Raw genomic sequence first — 24,375 nt, 5'->3', positions numbered from 1 at the left:
TTCCTTTGCATTGTAAAATTCTAACAGCTCTTGGCTGCTGCTCAGATACTTCCGGGTCATCTCATTCAGTTAGGAAGCTTCATCAGCAAATTGGACTTTTCTACTGGACCCCTGATCATCTCCAGTCTGGACTCTTACCATCTGAAGCTTATTTCCATAGTGTCTTTTTTTTTCTTCTTTTTCTTTGTTTGCATTACCTTTTATCATATCAGTCACTGTTTCTAATGGTACTAACCTTTGCGTTTTTCCCTGCTAATCAACCTTTTCAGGATGGCCTAAATCAGTTCATACACTAACTACCTTATGAGAAAAAAGTCTGCTTATTTTTTTTTTTTTTGTTGGATCACCACGGCACAAGATCAACAAACAACCTCCTGCAGAAGCATGGTTTGTTTAAGAGGCCCATCACTTCATCCTTCATCCCAGTGGTGCTGTCTAAAGGTCTGATGCCGGCACGGTGCTGACACGGGACCCAACAAAAGTGCAGGAGGAAACACTCTACCTCCAAGAAAGAACCACCTTGGCTTGGCATGTGTTCGCCCCAATGCGACCTCAGAGTCATGGAGTTCAAACCAGTTTCATCGCATTACAGCTGGAAAAATGGGCTATTTTAAATGATGCAGCCCCCTCAGTGTTCATAGTGTTTGGGTTGATGTTAAAGTAGTAACATTCTATACACTATATATATTTCTTCAGGTGTCACATCCTTACCGGTAATCTTCATGGTAACTTCACATCCATTGCTTTCTCTGAACATCATTCCCACTTTCCCAATGTTCCGTTGTTTAACACCCAGAGACACACACACAGTCACACTCGACTGTTGTGTCTGGAAAGATAGTTTAACAATGTATAAGAAAGCCCTTCGTAAAGCTAGAACTGCTTATTATTCATCATTGATAGATGAGAATAAGAATAATCCCAGGTTTCTTTTCAGCACTGTAGCCAGTCTGACTAAGAGTCCGAGCTCTGCTGAGCCAGTTATTCCTTTAACTCTCAGCAGTGATGATTTCATGAGCTTCTTTATTAATAAAATTGTTTCTATCAGAGAGAAGATTGATGGAGTCCTTCCCACTATTATCAGTGATGTATCATCAAGTACAGCAGCTTTAGAAGTATCTTTAGAACCTGATTTGTATTTAGACGGCTTCTGCCCAGTTGATCTCTCTGAACTAACAACAGCAATAGTCTCTTCTAAACCATCAACTTGTGTTTTAGACCCAATCCCAACCAGACTGTTCAAGGAGGTTTTCCCATTAATTGACACTTCCATATTGGATTTGATCAATCTGTCTTTGTTGACAGGATATGTACCTCAGACTTTTAAGGTTGCTGTAATTAAACCTTTACTTAAAAAACCTACTCTTGATTCAGAAGTGTTGGCTCATTATAGACCTATATCCAATCTCCCTTTTATGTCTAAAGTTCTTGAAAAAATAGTTGCAGCTCAGCTTTGTGATCATTTACACAGAAATAATTTGTTTGAAGAGTTTCAGTCAGGATTCAGAGTGCATCATAGCACAGAAACTGCACTGCTGAAAGTTACCAATGATCTCCTCTTAGCCTCTGATAGCGGACTTGTGTCTGTGCTTGTCCTGTTGGATCTCAGTGCTGCATTTGATACGGTCGATCACAGTATCTTATTACACAGACTTGAACATGTTATTGGGATTAAAGGAACTGCATTAGGCTGGTTTAAATCATATTTATCTGATAGATTTCAGTTTGTTCTTGTAAATGAAGAATCTTCCTCACACACCAGAGTAAGTCATGCAGTTCCTCAGGGTTCTGTGCTTGGACCGATTCTTTTTACTTTATACATGCTTCCATTAGGTAACATTATTAGACAGCATGGCATAAATTTCCATTGCTATGCTGATGATACTCAGCTGTACTTATCTATAAAACCAGATGAAACCAATAGGTTGGTCAGACTACAAGCATGTCTTAAAGACATAAAGACCTGGATGACTCAGAACTGTCTGCTTCTAAATTCAGACAAAACTGAAGTCGTTATCTTTGGACCTGAGCGTTTCAGGGAGAAATTGTCTAGCTATATAGTTACTCTAGATGGTATTTCCTTGGCTTCTAGTTCTACAGTGAGGAACCTTGGAATTATTTTTGACCAGAACTTATCATTTGACTCGCATATAAAACAGGTTTCTAGGACTGCCTTCTTTCACCTTCGTAATATTGTTAAAATCAGGAACATCTTGTCTCAGAGTGATGCAGAAAAACTAATTCATGCATTTGTTACTTCAAGATTGGACTACTGTAATTCTTTATTATTGGGCTGTCCTACATATTCTCTGAAAAGCCTTCAGTTGATCCAAAATGCTGCAGCCAGAGTTCTGATGAGAACTAACAGGAGAGATCATATTTCTCCAGTTTTAGCTTCTCTTCATTGGCTCCCTGTTAAATTCAGAATAGAATTTAAGATTCTTCTCCTTACATATAAAACTCTTAATGACCGAGCTCCATCATATTTTAAAGATCTCATTGTAAGATATTTTCCTAACAGAGCACTTCGTTCCCAAACTACAGGTTTACTTGAGGTTCCCAGAGTTTCTAAAAGTAGAATGGGAGGCAGAGCCTTCAGTTATCAGGCCCCTCAATTGTGGAATAAGCTGCCAGTAAATGTCCGGGAAGCAGACACCCTTTCCACTTTTAAGACCAGGCTTAAAACTTTCCTTTTTTATAAAGCTTATAGTTAGGTCTGTTGAATCTGATAGTGTGTCTGCTAGTGTGTCTTGTTCTGCCTCCACCTCTGGCACCCTCTATACTTTCATTACCCCCTACCCGAACCAGGGTTTGAATCCCATTCCCGCTTCTCTTACCTCTTTTATTTCTCCCCCTACCCGAACCAGGGTTTGCATCCCCACCCCGCTGTGACTGGTGTGCAGTTGGTGAGAGGCTGAGGTAGCTTGTGGCTGTAAAAAGATGGTTGTTGTGGTGTGAGGAGCAGATCTATATAGGGAGTATAGGGAATTACTCACTGAGTCTGGTCCTTTACTTTATTTTATTATTTATTTTTTCGTTAGCACAAGTTTCTTGTGTTTACCTTGAATAGGGATGGCTCATGTGATCCTGAAACATCCCATAGTTAAGCTGCTATAGGCCTAGACTGCTGGGGGGCCTCATCTGACACACCTTTCCTCACTTTACTCTCTTTATGTATATGTGATATTATTGTGGTCATTAACTCGTGTTTCCCTGTTCCAACAGATATCCTTTGAATGGTGTTACAGTGCCGCCGTCGCGGTGGCCCCCTGCCCCCCTCCCCATCCCCCCCCCCCCCCTTCCCCCCCCCCCCTTTTTCTGTCTTCTCAAACCCCAGCTGGTCGAGGCGGATGGCCACCCTTCCTGAGTCTGGTTCTGCCAGAGGTTTCTTCCTGTTAAAAGGGAGTCGTTTCTCTCCACAGTCGCCTCAGGCACGCCGCTCAGGCCGGGAGATTGGACCGAAAAACAAAAAGTTTTCAGTGCAATCTGTTGGTTTTCTTAGCTAGGAAATTGTTTTTGAATTGGCTCTATATGAACGAATTGGATTATTTTATGAATTATGATTATTATTAATTAATTGAATTCCAATTGGCTTGAATTGGACTTACTATCTAAGTGCCTTGAGATGACATTTGTTGTATTTGGCACTATATAAATAAAAATGAATTGAATTGAAAATTGTGTCGGTCTCTAGCTGTAGTTAATAAAGGTTTATGTACATACTCTGTTGTGTGGGGTGTTTTCTCTTTGCAGTAATTTCCATCCATCCATTCCATCCATCCATCCATTAAACCTTAAAACCTGATCAATCGAAACTACTTTAATTTATAAAATTCCCTCTTGTAAATGAATGAATTAATATTGTTAATTAGTGTTTCACTTACCACTTGACATGTCCACAAAACACGAGTGATATACCCAAGCAAAGACAAGTTTTGTGGTCATACACAGATGATGGTTTTGTCCAAAAGATGATTGGAGCTGGGTTCTTGTCAGTGTGGTGACTTAGTTTCTCTCTTGTGTTTCAGTCCTAACAGAAAGATTTCCAGCAGAGCATTTGGACGGTGAGTGTCTGACCCTCCTTCCTGATAACCTAATCTTCCACTGCATTGCAAAGAGGGAGCTGTTGTTTTGTTGAAGATCACAGTGCTAGGTTTGAAAGTAAGGTGAAAAATCTTATCGTGTGAGTGTCTTCACAAGCGGGCATGGCTGTCTTTATATCATCATTGGTCTCGTGGGTGTAATGGCTTGTCTGTGCTGCTTCTTGATATGTCCTCTCTCCTCTGCAGTCAGCTGTTCCAGGCCACCCACACCGTTTTCGGGTCCAGTCAGGGCAGCAGCACAGAGGATCTGTTCACAGACAGTATTGACTCCTGCGACCTTGACATCACAGACAAAGTAAATACACGCAAAAAGGCAGTAAGACTTGACTGTAAGCCAAAACATTTTTTGCATTGTTGCGATGATAATGGAACCAGTATGTTACCTACAAATATAATACAGAATATGACTTTGCTTTTTACTGCTGAAGTAGATTAGAAGATGGACGTCATCCTTTGTTTGTATAGTTCACATTAAAGTTTTTTAGGGGCTTGTGTCCACATTTCAGGGTGTTGGGGCGAGCATCATCGTTGATGACACATCACTCATACAGTGACAGAAGCACAACACTCACAGGCAACAGTCTGTGTCACCTGTGTTTGCACTGATCATTTCTGTCAAACATCTCATGTGAGTGCACCACAGACATGACAGGACCTGATTCTTCTCATTTTCTTGGTTACCAGGGTGATAGTTTATACAGTGACACCAGAGTTTTTCTGAAAAGTTCAGAGGATTTTAAACTAGAATCTAAATGGTAAGGCAGAATAGTCAGGAAAAAGGTTTCAGGGTATCGTGTCTTTTCACCAGAGAGCAGTTTACGTTTGAAAATATGCACATTAATAGACACACACACAATCAAAAGGTACAGTGTAATGAGGGAGTCCTGGCTGGCACCACTGTGAGCCATCCTGTTCAGATGGAGAACAATCAATGATGCCACCTCGCACAGCCCCATCCCTCTACCCCTACAGCTGAGGAAAAACCACAAACAACTAAAGTTAGCTTTTTCCCCAAACAAAATCAGTTGTTAAACCTGGACCTTATTTCTGGCATAAAATATGTTCATCTACTCTTCCCGTTTAACAACTGATTTTGTTTGGGGGAAAAAAGTAAATCCATAAATCTAACTGCGAATAACAAAAATGCTAATTGTTACCTTCGTTTGAATGCAATCTGTAGTGGCAGGCTACAAGTGAAAACATTTGAGTAACTTGAAGTCCTGCTCCTGAAGCTTAGCAGCATGGATCCATGAAATAAGATTTTTCTTTCTTGGTATTTTGTGGCACAGATCTGGATTCTATGGGCTGCTTCACATGTGTTTTGTACTCACTGGCATAAAAATGGCTAACATGTTACAGACTAAAGTAAAAGTAGTTGACTTTAATACTTGTTCAAAATCTTTCACCAGACATACCATCTATTAAATCCATTTTTAATACCTACTTAATCCAGTTAAAAGTAATGGGGGGGCCGGAGCCTATCCCAGCTGTCATTGGGCGAGAGGTGGAGTACACCCTGGAAGGGTGACAAACAAGGCAAACAATCATGCACACTCACTCCTAGGGACGATTCAGAATAACCAAAGGACCTGACATGCATGGTTTTGGGCGGTGGGAGGAAGCCGGAGTACCCGGAGAGAACCCATGCATACATGGGGAGAACATGCAAACTCCACACAGAAAGAACCAGCCGGGAGTTGAACCAGGAACCCTCTTGCACCACCGTGCAGCCTTAACATGCACATGAATAAATGAATCACAACATATTCATCAGCCCTGTGGAGACTTAAAGAATTGATGACTGATGATGATTTTTTATCAACTTCTGCTGGGAAATGCTGACATGCTACACTGGACACTGTCAGGTATAAGCCTGCAGGATGACAAGCTGAAATCACTGCTGTGCCCAAAATCCATACTTAGTTCTCCTGTAAGTACATGTTGTCAAAAATCTTTTCCAGCTGTTAGCAGTCTCACTGTGCCCTTTGTGCCCTGTGTTGCAGGAAAATAACAGACATCTTTACCATAAAACAATTCTCAGTATATATAAAATATTCATTCTGTTTGGTTTGTATGTACTTTCTATGCTTCAGTGAACTTGTATGTAGTGTCATTTGTAGAACTTGTTGAGTCAAAAGCTTGGTTGTCTCACTCAGGTCAGTTATCTGGAGAAGAAAGTGACAGAGTTGGAAAGTGACAGTCTGGCCAATGGTGACCTCAAGTCTAAACTCAAACAGGAGAACACTCAACTTGTTCACAGGTAGGAAAGCACATTTAGTTTTATGAGGCAAATCTATTCCTCCAAAAATATTTAATCTGATATTAATGCTTCCACATGCTGAACATTATATTTCAAATGTACAAAACCCAAAAGCACATTGTGTCCACATTTTTCTAAATCACATGACATTTTATTTCAAAATGTATTCAACCATAAGCATAAATGGTCTGCTGGATATAAATATACCACAAGCATGCATTGTTTTAAAGGTGATGTTAGTGATGATTTTGATATTTTACACTTGATGCTTTAATTTTTGCATGGAACCATCTGAACATTCAATGCATATGTGCAATTTAAACGAGCCATGTTCAAAATGTTCCATGTAGTTTTGGTAAAGGGAAAGAGGGATCGGGATGTACAAATGTAGCTTTTTATAAACTTATCTTGAAGAAATTTAGTTTTTTTTTTCTCTTTGCCCCACACTCTCCCCGTTTGCCTCCCAGGGTGCATGAGCTGGAGGAGCAAGTGAAGGATGCAGAGACAAAGGCAGCAGAGAGTGTGGAGGAGGAAATGAAGAGCTACCGGGAGGCGTACAGCAAAATGGACAGAGACAGAAACACAGAGATAGAACTGCTGTGCTACAGGTAAACTCAACTACAATACAAGCAAGCCCTTTTTACACCAGGAACACTTACTGTCATCTGACTAATTGGCTCAGTCACTCATTAAATTGCTTTTCAGTAGACGCAGGTTTCTACGGGCTCCAGCTGGGCTTCAGTGGGAACACAACACAGAGGGGCACACGCTCATTTTCACTGAGGATGCTGTGATCAGGCCATAAAAAGGAGCACAGCTCACATTTTCTTTACAGAAACACGTCGAAAAAACGGCAAGAGAATAATTAGGTTTTTTTTGGAAGCTTATCCTCTGTCCTGCTGTGTGGTGCTGACATTCAGGAGTCCAGTTAAAAGTATTTAACTAGCGTGAGCATCTCAGAGTTGGGATTATTAGAAGCACAGCCTGCAGGATACAGTTTAATGACCTCTGCAAAGTAGGGGAAATACAATGCCATATCATTTCTGTCTCAGACCATGGCGCACTCTCCTTTCAACTGACACAACCAAACTGCTTCAGACCCTCATGCCATTAATCCACTTCTATTGACCAATGAAAAATTAGTAAGAATAATCTCTTCTCAGATTACTTTCTTTATAGAAACTAACGCCATCCCTGAGGTTTCCCACGAAACCTTACAGGAGGCGCTTTAGGCTTTCCTTTGAGGACAAATAATTGAATACTTCTCTCGAAAGAAAAAGCAGGAATAGCCAAGCTTGGGGAGGCTGTCAAACATCTTCCAAGCCTTAGCTGGGATTGACAAACAGTATTTAGTGTGAAAGGTTGCGTTTGCAAACGAAGTGCGATACACTGACCACAGCCAAAGCCACATCCTTACTTACAAGGGCCCATTGCAATATTTTATTAGCCCAATGAGCCAGCCAATCTGCCTCCTCTCGCCTCATAACTAAGGTTTATGATGAAAACGATGGTGTGACCAACCATTTGGAGATCAACAATGTCTTTAAACAATAACTTTAACCAACAAACTTACATTTCCCTCCATCTCACCCAAGCACAGTGCACCATTAGGGAGAAAGATTTTGAATGCAGTAATTTTGGAAGCTATTAGATCTTTGAAAAGCAATAAAACCCCTGGTCCAGACGACTTTTCCTCAGGCTTCTATAAGAAATTTGCACCTTAATTATTGCCCTGCTAGTAGCCATGTTTAATGAATCCTTGCCATCTCGACAGCTTCCACCGGCCCTACGACAAGCTGCTATAACACTTTCTGCACTACACAAGGTAAAGATGCATTCCAGTGTGCTTCATATCAACATATATCTTTGCTAAATGGCGGTTATGAGATTCTGTCTAAAGCAGGGGTCGATAACCTTTAACACTCAAAGAGCCATTTGGACCCGGTTTCCACGGGAAAGAAAACACTGGGAGCCGCAAATACTTTTACGCTTTGTAGAAACAACTATAGTGTGTTGCTTACGGAAATCAGGCCCACTGTTGAGCCAGTCTCCTCAGAGGTAAATGCAAATGAATCTGCAGGCATCATTAAATGTTCTATTTTCTGCAGATATTTTTCTTTTCTTACATTTCTCCATACTTGGGGTTGAAAGTCTCCATAAATGCGCAGCGTTTTGGCGGCCATATACCGGTGAGTGTGATGAAAAATAATAAAACTAATAGAATATCATTTTATTTTAATATTTGAAGATCACAATAATCTTTCAATTTAGAACTACAATAAAAAAGTAACTAAGACAAATAAAATACACTTGAATTGGAGACTTTTTCTCCAGCATCAGGATGAAAAGAGTCGCATGTGGCTCCAGGGCCGCGGGTTGTCGACCCCTGGTCTAAAACATTAGCTGCCAGACTGGAGAAATTATTACCACAAACAATATCTACTGAGCAAACAGTTTTTATTTTAAACAGACACTCTAAAACTTGAAAAGACTCCAGAACATTGTGTAGAACATTGCCAGCCCGTTGCTGAAATGGTGATCTCACTGGATTCTCTAAAGGCATTGGATCGAGTCGAATGGAACTATATACCTATTTAATGTAATTCAGTTTTATTCATATAGTGCAAAATTACAACAATATAATTTCAAGGCACTTCAATAATATAGTTTAATTCAAGCCAATTGGAGTTCAATTCATTGTAATCATAATCCATCCATTTTCTATACCCGCTTCATCCAACTGTAGGGTCGCAGGGCAGGGGGCGAGATACATTGGGCGGGGTTCACCCTGAACAGGTCACCAGTCCATCACAGGACCACACAGAGACAAACGAGACAAACCACCAATTAGTCACCAATTAACCTGACAAGCATGCTTTTGGACGGTAGGAGGAAACCGGAGTACCCGGCATACACGGGGAGAACATGCAAAGTCCACACAGAAAGTATGAGCGGGGAATTGAACCTGGAACCCTCTTGCTGTGAGGTGACGTGCTAACCACAAGTAAACCTGCAGTTTGGGAACGAAGTGCTCTGTTAGGAAAATATCTTACAATGAGATCTTTAAGATATGATGGAGCTCGGTCATTAAGAGTTTTAAATGTAAGGAGAAGAATCTTAAATTCTATTCTGAATTTAACAGGGAGCCAATGAAGAGAAGCTAAAACTGGAGAAATATGATCTCTCCTGTTAGTTCTCATCAGAACTCTGGCTGCAGCATTTTGGATCAGCTGAAGGCTTTTCAGAGAATATGTGGGACAGCCCAATAATAAAGAATTACAGTAGTCCAATCTTGAAGTAACAAATGCATGGAGCAGTTTTTCTGCATCACTCTGAGACAAGATGTTCCTGATTTTAACAATATTACGAAGATGAAAGAAGGCAGTCCTAGAAACCTGTTTTATATGCGAGTCAAATGATAAGTTCTGGTCAAAAATAACTCCAAGGTTCCTCACTGTAGAACTAGAAGCCAAGGAAATACCATCTAGAGTAACTATATAGCTAGACAATTTCTCCCTGAAGCGCTCAGGTCCAAAGATAACGACTTCAGTTTTGTCTGAATTTAGAAGCAGACAGTTCTGAGTCATCCAGGTCTTTATGTCTTTAAGACATGCTTGTAGTCTGACCAACCTATTGGTTTCATCTGGTTTCATAGATAAGTACAACTGTGTGAACTAAACTTTGAACTAGTTCACTTCAGTTCAAACCAAACAATAGCGTCATACAGCTGGTGGGGGGTGGGGTTTCCACCAACCACAGCATCAAGCACCCCTCAGTGCTTGGCTTAAGGCTCGTGTATACTTCGCAGCAGTGTGTCGCAGTGAGCTTGTCGCAGACACGACGCAGTTATTTTTGATTTATGCCTTGAAGCGCTGTCTGCGCTATGTTAATCCCACGCCACAACGCAAGAGGGACAATCACGAACAAGCTAGGATTGTGGGTGTTACGGTTACGGAGGTCATTCAACAACAATCGCGACTGGACGAATGCGCACTTTCATTGCGACACACACGCAGACGACCTGGTTTCCGAGTATATCCTGATTTATACTCGGAAACCAGGTCGTCTGCGTGTGTGTCGCAGTTAAATCTATACAGTTCCTCTGATCTTGCACTGCTGCATCCTCTTGAAAGCAGTGTTTGCATTTGCCCTTTGTGTGCTCCTGTTTTCCACACTTGGATAATAGTATAGCAACTCCAAACTGAAAGCAGCTGTTTAAAGGCTCCGGCATTGATCCAGCACACTCATCCACAGGGTACAGCAGTTAGAAGAGGAGAACGGAGAGATGACGTTAAATGTGTGCAGACTCAAGTCTCAGACAGAGAAACTGGACCAGGTGAGTGCAATTCATCAAAAAGGTCATTCAGTTTTTCACAACCTTCCTTTTTTCATTGTTATTACCTCCTCCAAGGAGGTTATGTGATCGCCCGAGTTTGTCTGTTGGTCTGGATGTTCGTCTGTTCGTGCTGCAATCTTGCCACAAGGTGGCGGGGCTTGGTTGTTTCGTTATCGTTGAGGGAGGGGTAGGAGGGGGTTCGCAGGGGGAAAACTTACACTAACTGCGCAGGGGGGAAGGTAAACAGTAGCCCCTTTCACTGCCGAATAAAGGCGGTAGCATGGTTGCCGCGTCTGTCACGGCGGTGGTGGACCGTGACGTCAAAATGACGTTTCAGGCATGGCGCTTCCCTTGAAAAGACGGCGCAGCGCGTTGTCGTGCACCAGTCGATTTTTGTAACTTGGCGGCGCCGAGCACAACGAACCGGATGGACCGATGTGAGACCAGGCTCAGTCAGGAGGTGCGTTTGTACAGGCAGCTGTACGAAACTGCAGTGAAACAGCACAGGGAACATGTAAACTCCCCAAACTGATGCACAGAGATGGGCAGAACTTTGGGGAAAGAGGGAGAGTTCTGTAAGAATGTGTGGAAGAAGCTACGGGACAGATACGTGAAGGCAAAGAAGAGGGCAGAGACTCTGTTGATGCCGGGGGCTTCAAACCTTCACCTCTTTTAACTGAATTAAAAAATTAAAATGATCCGAAAACTGCAGCAGTATCATTAATTACAGTATTCTTGCTCTTGACAGCGGCATTGTTTTCTTCTCCACTTTCGTGGTTGTAGAGTAGCGGTAACCTTAACGTAGCAGCGCCACCTCTGTGACGGAGAAAATTGCAACTACTGGCGCGCAACGACTTGCGCCACTATATAGGGTCCTATGGCGGGCACGAACTCGTGACGTCATCAACACCGCTCGCGCGAGCAGACGCGGCAACCATGCTAGAGCCTTAACCCGCGTTTAATTCGCGAATTTAGCGTGTCCGCTGTTGTGTTCACACTGCCGACCCGGGCTGCCGCGTCAACTCGACTCGCCTTTCGACCCGCGTCGGACCCTAGTCTTTTTGCCGAGCCGAGTTTGGTGTGAACGCAATCGACGCGGGTCGGACGTGGGCGTGGCGTGACGTGAGGAGTTTAAAAGACAGAATGGACAGCTGATTCAGAACAACAGCGACAGGTGAGGACAAGTTTTACTCTGTTTTAGCCTACATCAAGTTGGAGACATTTTTTAATATGGCCAACTGGGGAGACAAGGAGGTCCGCAATTTTGACCCGCTAAGGTAGCGGGTCGCAGTGTGAAAGCCGTCTTTGCCGTTTCTGAGTCGCATCTGAAAGATAGCATCTTAACTTTGTAAACCTTTTCAATCGGAACACGAGCCAGCTGAATCTATGCACAAGTTTAAGCAGACGCATCGCTTTCTCTCGGACGTGGTGGATTACGACCTTAATGTTTCAGACCATTCACTACAATATATGGGTGGATAAAAAAAATGCGCTTATAAAACAAAGCTTCATTGGCGGAAGTCTGCACTCTCTGAGTGCATTTATATCTGTGGTAATCAGTATTATTGTTGCTGTCAAACAGATTCACTGAGCTCTGGGAATGTTACGCCGTTTCTAAAAAGATGTGTACCAGTAAATCAGACTGGCCTTAAAAGCCAGAGGATAGTTCAATCTATCCCAAAGGGCAAATACATTTGAAAGTATTACCTATATGTTCTGCCATCAGATTTATGGGTTCGAGTGTGACCCCTTTCTGCTGTTTTTCCTTTTTTTTTGTGCTGGCTCATTTTCTGCTGTATTTGTTAAGACTTAGCAGATCTCACACCGTATTCTAATAGCATGTCATGCCAAAGCTATGAGAACAACTTCAATGTATTATTTCATGAGTGGAATGTACCAAGTGGAATTTGTACCAGGCAACTAAAATAGTTGCCTGGTACAAATTCCCAAATTTTCTGAATGTAGCATTATTTATTGCTGAACATCCACAGAATTGCTTCCAGTTTCAATTTGTCTTCATTATTGAATAGAATAGAAAGCTTTATTGTCATTGCACTAGCCTAGAAATCTAGACGCCCCTAGCGGCCGCAAATGGAATTTGCTCCGGGGCTATGTACAGCTTTTTGCTGTACGGGTCTGGCTTGCTAGGCTATCATTGCACAGAAGTACAACAAAATGAAGGTGCATCTCCATATTGTGCTTATATATACATATAAAACAACATATTCCTTCTGGGAACGAAATAAGAAAATCATTGAAAATGAGCAACGAGAACAGCAGTCAGCAAGGCAACGTAACCCCTCTCTTTTTGGTTATGCTACCCTTCTGTGGCTAATTTCGTATGGGACAGGAGTGAGAATCGTGAGAACTGTTAACTGAGGGAGACTGTCTAACAATCGCGGATCTTGGGAACGGTTTCCAGAAGAAGAAAAAAAACATACATTCATTAAATTGCTAAGTACACATTGGAAGTATTTGTTTCTGTAGGGGACATATATTGAGGAAGTGGAGGTTTTTCTGAATGAGACGCGGGGTAAATATTTCATGCTGCAAGTTTGTTTACCGTCGTTAGGCAGGGGTGCATGGCAACGGCAGGGTGATAAAGTAAGCAACGGGTCATAATGTGCATGTTATTGAGAATGAGGAGTCACGTGACTCCGGTCGGCCATGTTGGCAGAAGAATCTATTGGTTGCCAGGGGCAACGCCATTAACTTAATGGATATCTTCCCGCATTTGTCATTTCGGCAGGGCAGAGACGAATACAAAAGAAAGAAAGCAAAGCAATGCAGAGAGATAAGGCGAAAGAAAAGGGACCTTACAGGGACAAGCTTATTACAAGCGCAAAGCAGCGGTATTTGGAGAAACTGTCCAGCATCCAAAATATTGATCCTTACGAGCTCCCTGCAGCAGAATGGCACAGAGACCTGGACCAGTTACCTCCGTGCACATATATGGACATAGTCAATTATCTTGTCTTTGGTGTAAGTTACTACACTATGCAGGAGTTTAAAAGTCACAAATCTTTGGAATCGTACGAGACTTTCTGCTGTGGCTGGGTGCAGGACTTGGCCATCTACAAGCCTCCAGGTGGCTCTGGTGATGATAACAGCGTTGTACTGGCAAAGGTAAGGTTCTTGTCATGCATTTTAGTGTGTTGTAATTACATTGCATTGAGACACTTCTTGACCAAAATGACAACGTAATTAACTGCGACTTGTTTTGTAAACACTAGATTAACGAGATGTTCAATGTACACAAACGTTTCCAATGTTTTGATGTATGCTAAAGCTTATGTTTAGGTATTTAGTTGTCATTTGATTTTAGCCCAACGACACATACTGTAGCAGGTTATTGTGTTGGGTGTTGGGGGCTGCAAAGTGAACAAACCAGTTCTGGGTTGGCTAGGGTACTTATGTGTGAATGCAAGGCGTACATTCCTGGTTAGATTTAAGCCATTAACATTTTCAATGCAAGGTGTACATGTCCTGGTTAGATTACAGCCATTACCAATGTGTCTAAAGTGTAGACTGTAACTTGAAATAAATGCTTTTTACTGTTTAGTTTATTTCACTTTATTTATTTTACAGGTCCTGCATTCACAGAGACTCTGAGCCTCCACTTACCAGTCCAGTGGTATCACTTCAGTTGTGTGGGGCTTGTGGACAGACCCTCCGCTGACACGCCATGGTTTTGTTCTTCTTGTGCTGAATAGTGTTTCTTTGTTCTTTTGCACTAGTAACAGTATTATTTTATTATTGCTTGTTGTCAATGTTTACATGCTGGAAATTTTTATACTTTTTATTCTGAATGCACACATGTTCTTTTGCACTGTTAACTTTTCCTAGAGGTATATTGCATTCTGCACCTTGCGCCCTTATTCTTTTTTCCTGTTCTGTTAATAAACATTGTTAAGCCATATCAAGTTGTTTCAAGAATTTATTTCAAACAAATTAAAAGGTAATGAACAAGGCACTCAAGCATTTATTTCAAACAAATTAAAAGGTAATGAACAATGAAGAATGAACTCAAACAACACTTTTGCACATGTTCGTTAAGGCACAGCAAACAGTGACAATCTTATCTAAAGGCATTAGGTTTTCACCCTCACATTTGAGCAGCATGTGCACAGGTACAGTTGAATGTAAAAATCTGAATTTGTCCAGTCAGCGTGGTTCTCCAACATCTCATATGATGGCTTACCTACAACAGAATAAATAGTTTATGGAAAAAAACCTATGCAATCAATGGCAAACCCATCACAGAACACATGCAAAATAAAGATACAGACTGAGAGGGTAACGCTGCTCATGGTATGACAAAAGGGCTGAAGGGATACACATTAACACATTAGCCACATTAGGGGGTAGTTAACATTAATTTTCGAAGAGGCAACAGTTCGCTAGTTAGCTCGCTAGGCAGCAACGTCAGGTGTACTTCAGGGTTTGCAACAACATAAAGTAACTTCGTAGCTTTAAGAGACAACAACATAAAGAGATTTTTAGATAACGTACCCGAGTGAAAATGCAGAGAACACACTCTCATCGACGGAGGGGTGCAATCGAAATTAAGGTCCAGCCAGCCAGGCAACCCGGCGTCTCCTCGTCAGGTCAGACGCCTGCTCTCCCTGATGCTGCATCCATTTAGGAAACCGAAAAAAATGTATTTCGTTGTTCCTATGTTTCCCAAACGTATTATGTGAGGTACTGGAACAGTTCTTCACACAGCAGTGATTTCCAGGCATGTTCTTGCAATTCCGCACTGTTTAAACTTACTGATTTAAAAACACACGCGTACAATGTAAACGAACGGAGAGAATGGCGTTTTCTCGCTAGCATTCTGCCAACATGGCGGATAGGGGCGGGGCTCTGTACTATGACGACAACTCCTCATTCTCAATAGACTCAATATTCAAGACCTGGAGGGTGACAGTGGTCGGGATGTTTGTAGAAGAGCTTGTATACTAAGTACAAAAGTAAATGAAGACAAAAGAAGTGTGCATATTCCGGTCAGCAGCGGGAGATGAGAGGAATATGCGGCTTTAACCGAGAGGTGTGTCCCTTCTCGCTGCGCATTGGAAGTGCACCTCGCGATATTCGACACCGTTTGTGCCGACTGCAGGTCTGAATAAATAGTAATACTATTCTAATAATATAATAATAGTAATAATTATGTCAAATTACGACCTGGGTCTATTGGCAAAAAAAGGGGGATACTACAGCTAGGTGTTTGGTGCATCAATAGAATTACGTGGACAGAGCGATATGGCAATGTAATGTGGAGCTCAACCTTGTATCAATTATTTGACTGACATGTTAACAATAGCAAGGGGGCGTGGTTTTTGCTTGGATAGCCCACAGACTAATAAATGCAGACCTCTTGATGAATGTATGAAACTTGTGGCATTACGAAGGTGAATCACAATATAATAAACACATTAGTCACAATAATGTATCACAATATTCATAATAACCAATGCTATATAGCATATTAATTAATTTTACATATGAATTTCTTAACATATTAATTTATTTAAAAATGTTTTAGACCAGGTTACTAAAAGAGGCAAGCTACTATTAGGGGGCAGGCTATAAACTGAGGAAATACGGTAAATTTAAAATGCAACCAATTTGATGGAGCTAAATTAATTGAAGCCTTATTTATATTTTACAGGCGCTATGCTTAAGTTTCTGACCAGCACAGACTACAGTCAGTCAGCCAGTGGAGGGCCAGCACAATGTTCAGGCAGGTGCATCTGGCAAAGATGAGCCAGATGCACCTGCAGCTGATGAGGCAGTCACATGTTCAGTACAGCCACCATTGTCAGAGGAAATTCAGACATGATCAGATGCTAGTGCAGAACCAGAACATCTAGCAACAGTCTGTGCTCCTCTCAATGATGCAGCAGAATGGCCTTCAGCCTTAACGGACAGTACGCGGACTGAGATAGTGCCCAGAGGTCCATTCCAGCCAGGGCTTGATTTTTCTTACCCTAAAGACAAGTCCAGGAGAGCATTTCATGCAGGCTTATTTCAAAGACGGCTGTCAAATGGTGAAATGATTAAGAGGAGTTGGCTTTGAGCCATTATTAATTGTTTGCACATTAAACTTGATTTGAGTCGGACAAATTTTGTCTCTGTGGTCTTCGGTTGGGGGGTGTGGGGTGGGCGGTGACTGGACGACTTTAATTATGGGGGCCCCTTGGCATATTTTTGCCTAGGGCCCCATGGAGGTCAGAACCGGCTCTGCACGCAGGACACACACACAGTAACTGAGCAGGACACACACACACACAGTAACTGAGCAGGACACACACACACAGTAACTGAGCAGGACACACACACACACACAGTAACTGAGCAGGACACACACACAGTAACTGAGCAGGACACACACACACACAGTAACTGAGCAGGACACACACACACAGTAACTGAGCAGGACACACACACACACACAGTAACTGAGCAGGACACACACACACAGTAACTGAGCAGGACACACACACACACACAGTAACTGAGCAGGACACACACACACACACAGTAACTGAGCAGGACACACACACAGTAACTGAGCAGGACACACACACACAGTAACTGAGCAGGACACACACACACACACAGTAACTGAGCAGGACACATACACACAGTAACTGAGCAGGACACACACACAGTAACTGAGCAGGACACACACACACAGTAACTGAGCAGGACACACACACACAGTAACTGAGCAGGACACACACACACACACACACAGTAACTGAGCAGGACACACACACACAGTAACTGAGCAGGACACACACACACACACAGTAACTGAGCAGGACACACACACAGTAACTGAGCAGGACACACACACACAGTAACTGAGCAGGACACACACACACAGTAACTGAGCAGGACACACACACACACACAGTAACTGAGCAGGACACACACACACACACACAGTAACTGAGCAGGACACACACACACACACAGTAACTGAGCAGGACACACACACACACACAGTAACTGAGCAGGACACATACACAGTAACTGAGCAGGACACACACACACACAGTAACTGAGCAGGACACACACACACACAGTAACTGAGCAGGACACACACACACACAGTAACTGAGCAGGACACACACACACACACACAGTAACTGAGCAGGACACACACACACACACACAGTAACTGAGCAGGACACACACACACACACAGTAACTGAGCAGGACACACACACACAGTAACTGAGCAGGACACACACACACACAGTAACTGAGCAGGACACACACACACACAGTAACTGAGCAGGACACACACACAGTAACTGAGCAGGACACACACACACACAGTAACTGAGCAGGACACACACACACAGTAACTGAGCAGGACACACACACACACAGTAACTGAGCAGGACACACACACACACACACAGTAACTGAGCAGGACACACACACACAGTAACTGAGCAGGACACACACACACACAGTAACTGAGCAGGACACACACACACACAGTAACTGAGCAGGACACACACACAGTAACTGAGCAGGACACACACACACAGTAACTGAGCAGGACACACACACACAGTAACTGAGCAGGACACACACACACAGTAACTGAGCAGGACACACACACACAGTAACTGAGCAGGACACACACACAGTAACTGAGCAGGACACACACACACACACAGTAACTGAGCAGGACACACACACACAGTAACTGAGCAGGACACACACACACAGTAACTGAGCAGGACACACACACACACACACAGTAACTGAGCAGGACACACACACACACACACAGTAACTGAGCAGGACACACACACACAGTAACTGAGCAGGACACACACACACACACACAGTAACTGAGCAGGACACACACACACAGTAACTGAGCAGGACACACACACACACACAGTAACTGAGCAGGACACACACACAGTAACTGAGCAGGACACACACACACAGTAACTGAGCAGGACACACACACACAGTAACTGAGCAGGACACACACACACACACAGTAACTGAGCAGGACACACACACACACAGTAACTGAGCAGGACACACACACACACACAGTAACTGAGCAGGACACACACACACACACAGTAACTGAGCAGGACACATACACAGTAACTGAGCAGGACACACACACACACAGTAACTGAGCAGGACACACACACACACAGTAACTGAGCAGGACACACACACACACAGTAACTGAGCAGGACACACACACAGTAACTGAGCAGGACACACACACAGTAACTGAGCAGGACACACACACACACACAGTAACTGAGCAGGACACACACACACAGTAACTGAGCCTCCATCTTCAGAAGCATTCCTGCGTTTCTCCAGGTAAATAAAGCTGAGGTGTATGATGATAAATTAAAATCCTTTACTGTGAAGTAGGCTTTATATTAACAATTTAGTGGTTCCTTTATCAGTGCTCATCATTGTTGCTGCCTCTTTTAGCCAGGACGTGGTTGAAAAAGTGAGCTCAGTGATGTGTCCCTCTTAAAAAAAAAAAAAAAAAAAAAAAGTCTGCTATGAGAGTGCATGAACCATGTCAGAACAATCATTGGCTCTCGCTGTCCCTCTGCAGGAGAAGCAGAGAATGACGGACAAGCTGGAGGACACCAGTCTGAGGCTGAAGGATGAGATGGACCTGTACAGAAAGATAATGGACAAGCTGTGGTATAACCGGCGTGAGTTCCATAAGGAGAAAGAGGCCATGCAGGAGGTGAGGCACTCTCCCCCTGACAGCTCGCCTAAAAGGTGTAAAAGGTTAGAATGGGATTCTGCTCTAGATGTCAAATCTTTTTTCTTTGCAGCTGATTGACGATCTCCACCGGGAGCTGGAGTATCTGCAGTTGTTCAAGTTGGAAATGGAGCATCCTGGGAAAGGCAAGGGGTTGTCTGAGTATAGCGCAAAGACCAGGGAGATGGAGATGGAGCATGAAGCCAGAAGACTGAAACAGGTACACACTCAGCCACCTCGTTCCTCTGGTAGTTCACTTAGAAGGAATACATATCTACATTTACACCTGTTTTTAAGCTTGGTGTCCGTGCTTTCCTTTGGGTCCTGTTTTTTAACTGGAACAGGACAGTTCTACAGCAGATATACGGCTATCTATTAGTTATACGACATGGATCTTTCTTTCTTTCTTTTTTTTACTAAACAAAAACTTCATTTAATTAACAATAACTTCTGTTCTCTTATATAGTTGTGACGGCTTTGAATAATTGCTCCCACCTGGTTTCAGTATTCAGTATTTACACACATTCATCCCACTGTAAGGAAATGTCGTCTCTGTGCTTCTTTAGGAGAACTATAAGCTGCGCGACCAGAACGATGACCTGAATGCTCAGATTCTCAGCCTGAGTCTGTATGAGGCTAAGAACCTGTTTGCCTGTCAGACCAAGGCCCAGTGCTTAGCAGCTGAGATTGACAATGCCTCCAGAGACGAGGTAAGTATGTTAGTGGTGGATGGGGCTTTTTGGGACTGACCCTCGGTTGAATTTGTTTCTCTCTTTTAGCTGGTTGACGCTCTGAAGGAGCAAGAGGAGATCAACCTACGTCTGAGGCAGTATATGGACAAAATCATTCTGGCTATTCTTGACCACAATCCCTCCATCCTAGAGATTAAGAATTAAACACCCCACGCCCAGACATAAACGTGTATTGTATTAGTGTAGTTGTGCGGATCTGCCATTATCTTACTATTTGCCCATATGTAAAAGCTGGAATTCATAAGATTTTACCTTCCATTGTTGATTTGGCAACATCCACAGTTACTGGTGTTTTAGCAGGTGTTTTTAACTTGTTTGTCTGAAATGGATCAGAAGATGGTGGATCTGTTTACAGTGCAAATTGTCGGTTCTCCATCATTCTGAGTGACCATCCCGCTCATGCCGCATGCTGTACAAGTGATTCGGTCTTGTAATATTTTCAATTAAATTTGTTGCCAAAAGATGCAGAAAATGTTTTGCAGGTATATTTTCTAACTGCACTAAATGCATTTTCTTACTCCTTCACAATAAAACTGCACCATGATTCATTATTGGAATGATTTGAATATGAACAAGGAGGAGAAGCAAAAATGAGGTGAACAGTACCGTTATACGCTTTGAATTCAATTAAAAGTCAACAATGAGGTTTGTATTGATGAAGAAAATACAAACAATATTTATTACTTAAATTAAAAAGGGTATGAATGACATACTCATAACTTCCTATGAATCCTTCATGTGTGAAGGTTATCAGAAGGAAAGGTCATCCCAGAATGTAGATGCAGGAAATGGCTGTGGTCATCAGGGTGCCGCCTGGAGCAAAAGTTAGGATTAGGAAATGAAGGACTTGAAACAGTCAGAGGACACATTTCTGTAAAGGCCTACAGAATGGATGCCTGTTAGGAGACTCTATAATCATCTGCAAATTTCTCCCTTACGTTAGCTGTTTTAACACATCTGAAGGTTCCAGTGCCCCATGAAACACATTCTTTATCTAGTGTTGATTCCGAGTGGTTATCCATTCGTTAATATCAGTAACTGTGAATGAGCCTCTGGGGATAAGTCAGTGCTGTGTCAAAAGCCTTCTTCTTCCATGCTTATTCTTAGGAAAAGTATTTAAGGATTATGTGCCAAATCTTCTCAACCAGCTCACTGTTGCATGCAGAGAAATGCTAACAAACAGTAGTTGGAGGACACAATAGTTTTCATGTGCAGCTTACATGTGTGACTTGTGTATCTGAAAAATATGCATGTTTTCCACCAAAATGAGTCTAAGGTGAATGAAACCTTGATGACTGCATATTTCTTGTTGTAGAGGAGCAGGAGAGTAGAATTAAAGGACTGATTTCCTTGCGAGTTGGTCTATCACAAATCTTAAAGGTGTCCTGTGGAGCTTTTCACCTCTCGTATTGCCACAGAGCACTTTTTAAGTGTGGGTCTCTTATGTTGTTGCTAGCAAACAAGTCACAAGCTGATGGCACATACGTAAAGCTAGCTCACAACCCAAGTCATCTTAAGCCACTTCAATGAATTGAATAATCAATTCATAACAATTGCATTAATGCACTGCCTGGACAAAAACAATTTAAAAAGTGAGCTAAAAAAAATTGATCGAGATCAGCAGACGACCTGAATAAACTGATTGACCGGGATTTTCTTCCCTGATGGCACGGACATACCCAAACTGTGAGGGAGGGGTTCAGAAAGTATGAGACATGGATCGGACACCACAGAGTCCAGACTTTTAACTCCACTGAGAGGCTTTAGGATGCTGTGGACATGACTACATAGGTCCGACCCAACAGCCATCACTCATAAAATATATTGGACAAAAAATAATGCATTTCTGGACAAAAATGATTATATTGACAAAGTTTATTAAAAGATTCAAGTTTATTTAAACAATGCCACAGCAATCGTGTGCAGTAATCAAAGCAAAGGCCCAGGTAAAGAAACCAAGAGATTTAATTAGTCTTTCAGTTCAATCCCCCATCCTGAGCATGCAGAGTGCGGCAGGCGACAGTGGAGAGAACTCCCCATTAACAGGAAGAGATGTCCAGCAGAACCAGACTCGGATTCATACACGTACTGCTGATTTCATGTTGTCATGCTAAACACGGGTTGTGTGTGCCGAACTGATTGTGAATGATGGTAGCAAACACATAGGGGTGTAAACTTAGTAAGAAAGCTTTGCAATAGAAATGTAGTAGGAATTTGTGAGATCTCAAGGATTCACACAATGGGCCTCATGCAAGAACATTTTCGTATTTTTATTCTAAATTTCTCTCACTTTTTTCGTACGAAGGTCTCGTACGAACACGCCACGTCAGATTCAACAAACGCTCTTATCTTCAGAAAAAGTGTGTAAACGACCTGCGTAAATGATGAATCACACTTGTGCGTATTTAAGTGCACGTGCACGAGGATAGTAGATTTGGATACTCCACGCCCAAAATGATACCATATAAGGCTGTGCTTCCTCTCTCCTTTGGCAGGACGTGTTGAGTCATGAGAATGGCATCAAGGCGCAAAAAGAACAACTTTAGGGGCTCTGAGACTGAAGTTCTGCTTTCAGAGATCCAGAAAGGAAAATCTGTCATTTTTAGCAGAGTCAGCAGTGGAATTACGGGACCTGCTAAAGCCAAGAAATGGGAAGTTATTACGAGTGCTGATAATACCGTGTCACCTGTAGTTCATAATGTCACCGAAATAAAAAAGAAATGGTTTGATATGAAAATGGCTTAAAAAGAAATTTAAAAAAACTTGCCATGGGTAGGCGCTCGATGACTGCAACTAAAGCCGTGCAATCAGTTCAATTCAATTCAGTTTATTTATATAGCACCAAATTACAACAAATGTCATCTCAAGGCACTTAGATAATAAAGTCCAATTCAAGCCAAATGGAATTCAATTCATTGTAATTATAATTCATTTCGAAATAATCCAATTCATTCATATAGAGCCAATTCAAAAACACTTTCCTAGCTAAGGAAACCAACAGATTGCACTGAAACTTGTCTTCGGTCCAATCTCCCGTCCTGAGCGTGCCTGAGGCGACTGTGGAGAGAAACGACTCCCTTTGAACAGGAAGAAACCTCTGGCAGAACCAGACTCAGGAAGGGTGGCCATCCGCCTCCACCAGCTGGGGTTTGAGAAGACAGGAAAGAGGGGACAACAAACACTGTAACACCATTCAAAGGATACCTGTTGGAACAGGGAAACACGAGTTAATGACCACAATAATATCACATATACATAAAGAGAGTAAAGTGAGGAAAGGTGTGACAGATGAGGCCCCCCAACAGGCTGGGTCTATAGCAGCTTAACTATGGGATGTTTCAGGATCACCTGAGCCATCCCTAACTATAAGCTTTATCAAAAAGGAAAGTTTTAAGCCTGGTCTTAAAGGTGGAAAGGGTGTCTGCTTCCCGGACATTTACTGGCAGCTTATTCCACAATAGAGGGGCCTGATAACTGAAGGCTCTGCCTCCCATTCTACTTTTAGAAACTCTGGGAACCTCAAGTAAACCTGCAGTTTGGGAGCAAAGTGCTCTGTTAGGAAAATATCTTACAATGAGATCTTTAAGATATGATGGAGCTCGGTCATTAAGAGCTTTATATGTAAGGAGAAGAATCTTAAATTCTATTCTGAATTTAACAGGGAGCCAATGAAGAGAAGCTAAAACTGGAGAAATATGATCTCTGCTGTTAGTTCTCATCAGAACTCTGGCTGCAGCATTTTGGATCAGCTGAAGGCTTTTCAGAGAATATGTGGGACAGCCCAATAATAAAGAATTACAGTAGTCCAATCCTGAAGTAACAAATGCATGGAGCAGTTTTTCTGCATCACTCTGAGACAAGATGTTCCTGATTTTAACAATATTACGAAGATGAAAGAAGGCAGTCCTACAAACCTGTTTTATATGCGAGGTCTTCATGTCTTTAAGACATGCTTGTAGTCTGACCAACCTATTGGGTTCATCTGGTTTTATAGATAAGTACAGCTGAGTATCATCAGCATAGCAATGGAAATTTATGCCATGCTGTCTAATAATGTTACCTAATGGAAGCATGTATAAAGTGAAAAGAATCGGTCCAAGCACAGAACCCTGGGGAACTCCATGACTTACTCTGGTGTGTGA

At 42.3% G+C, this 24,375-nt stretch overlaps 1 protein-coding gene across 3 annotated transcripts in view; it reads left to right on the top strand.

Annotated features, from left to right (window-relative positions):
• The window catches only part of rab11fip4a (RAB11 family interacting protein 4 (class II) a), a 47,717-nt gene extending 23,946 nt beyond the window's left edge, over positions 1-23,771 (top strand). The window contains exons 6-14 of one of the 3 annotated variants that reach the window (XM_075454516.1): positions 4,029-4,064; positions 4,290-4,398; positions 6,260-6,363; positions 6,831-6,971; positions 10,618-10,699; positions 19,326-19,463; positions 19,555-19,701; positions 20,048-20,191; positions 20,261-23,771. In XM_075454516.1, the coding sequence (XP_075310631.1) occupies positions 4,029-4,064; positions 4,290-4,398; positions 6,260-6,363; positions 6,831-6,971; positions 10,618-10,699; positions 19,326-19,463; positions 19,555-19,701; positions 20,048-20,191; positions 20,261-20,377 (1,018 nt within the window). In that variant the 3' untranslated portion in view covers positions 20,378-23,771. The remainder of the gene's footprint in view (positions 1-4,028; positions 4,065-4,289; positions 4,399-6,259; positions 6,364-6,830; positions 6,972-10,617; positions 10,700-19,325; positions 19,464-19,554; positions 19,702-20,047; positions 20,192-20,260) is intronic. The other 2 variants (XM_075454517.1, XM_075454515.1) reach the window with 2 other exon arrangements.
• Positions 23,772-24,375: the final 604 nt, after the last annotated feature.

This window comes from Odontesthes bonariensis, chromosome 21 (assembly GCF_027942865.1).
Source record: "Odontesthes bonariensis isolate fOdoBon6 chromosome 21, fOdoBon6.hap1, whole genome shotgun sequence".
Lineage (NCBI taxonomy): Eukaryota > Metazoa > Chordata > Actinopteri > Atheriniformes > Atherinopsidae > Odontesthes > Odontesthes bonariensis.
Note: the sequence above shows the minus strand (reverse complement) of the source record. Positions and strands in the feature narration are given on the sequence as shown.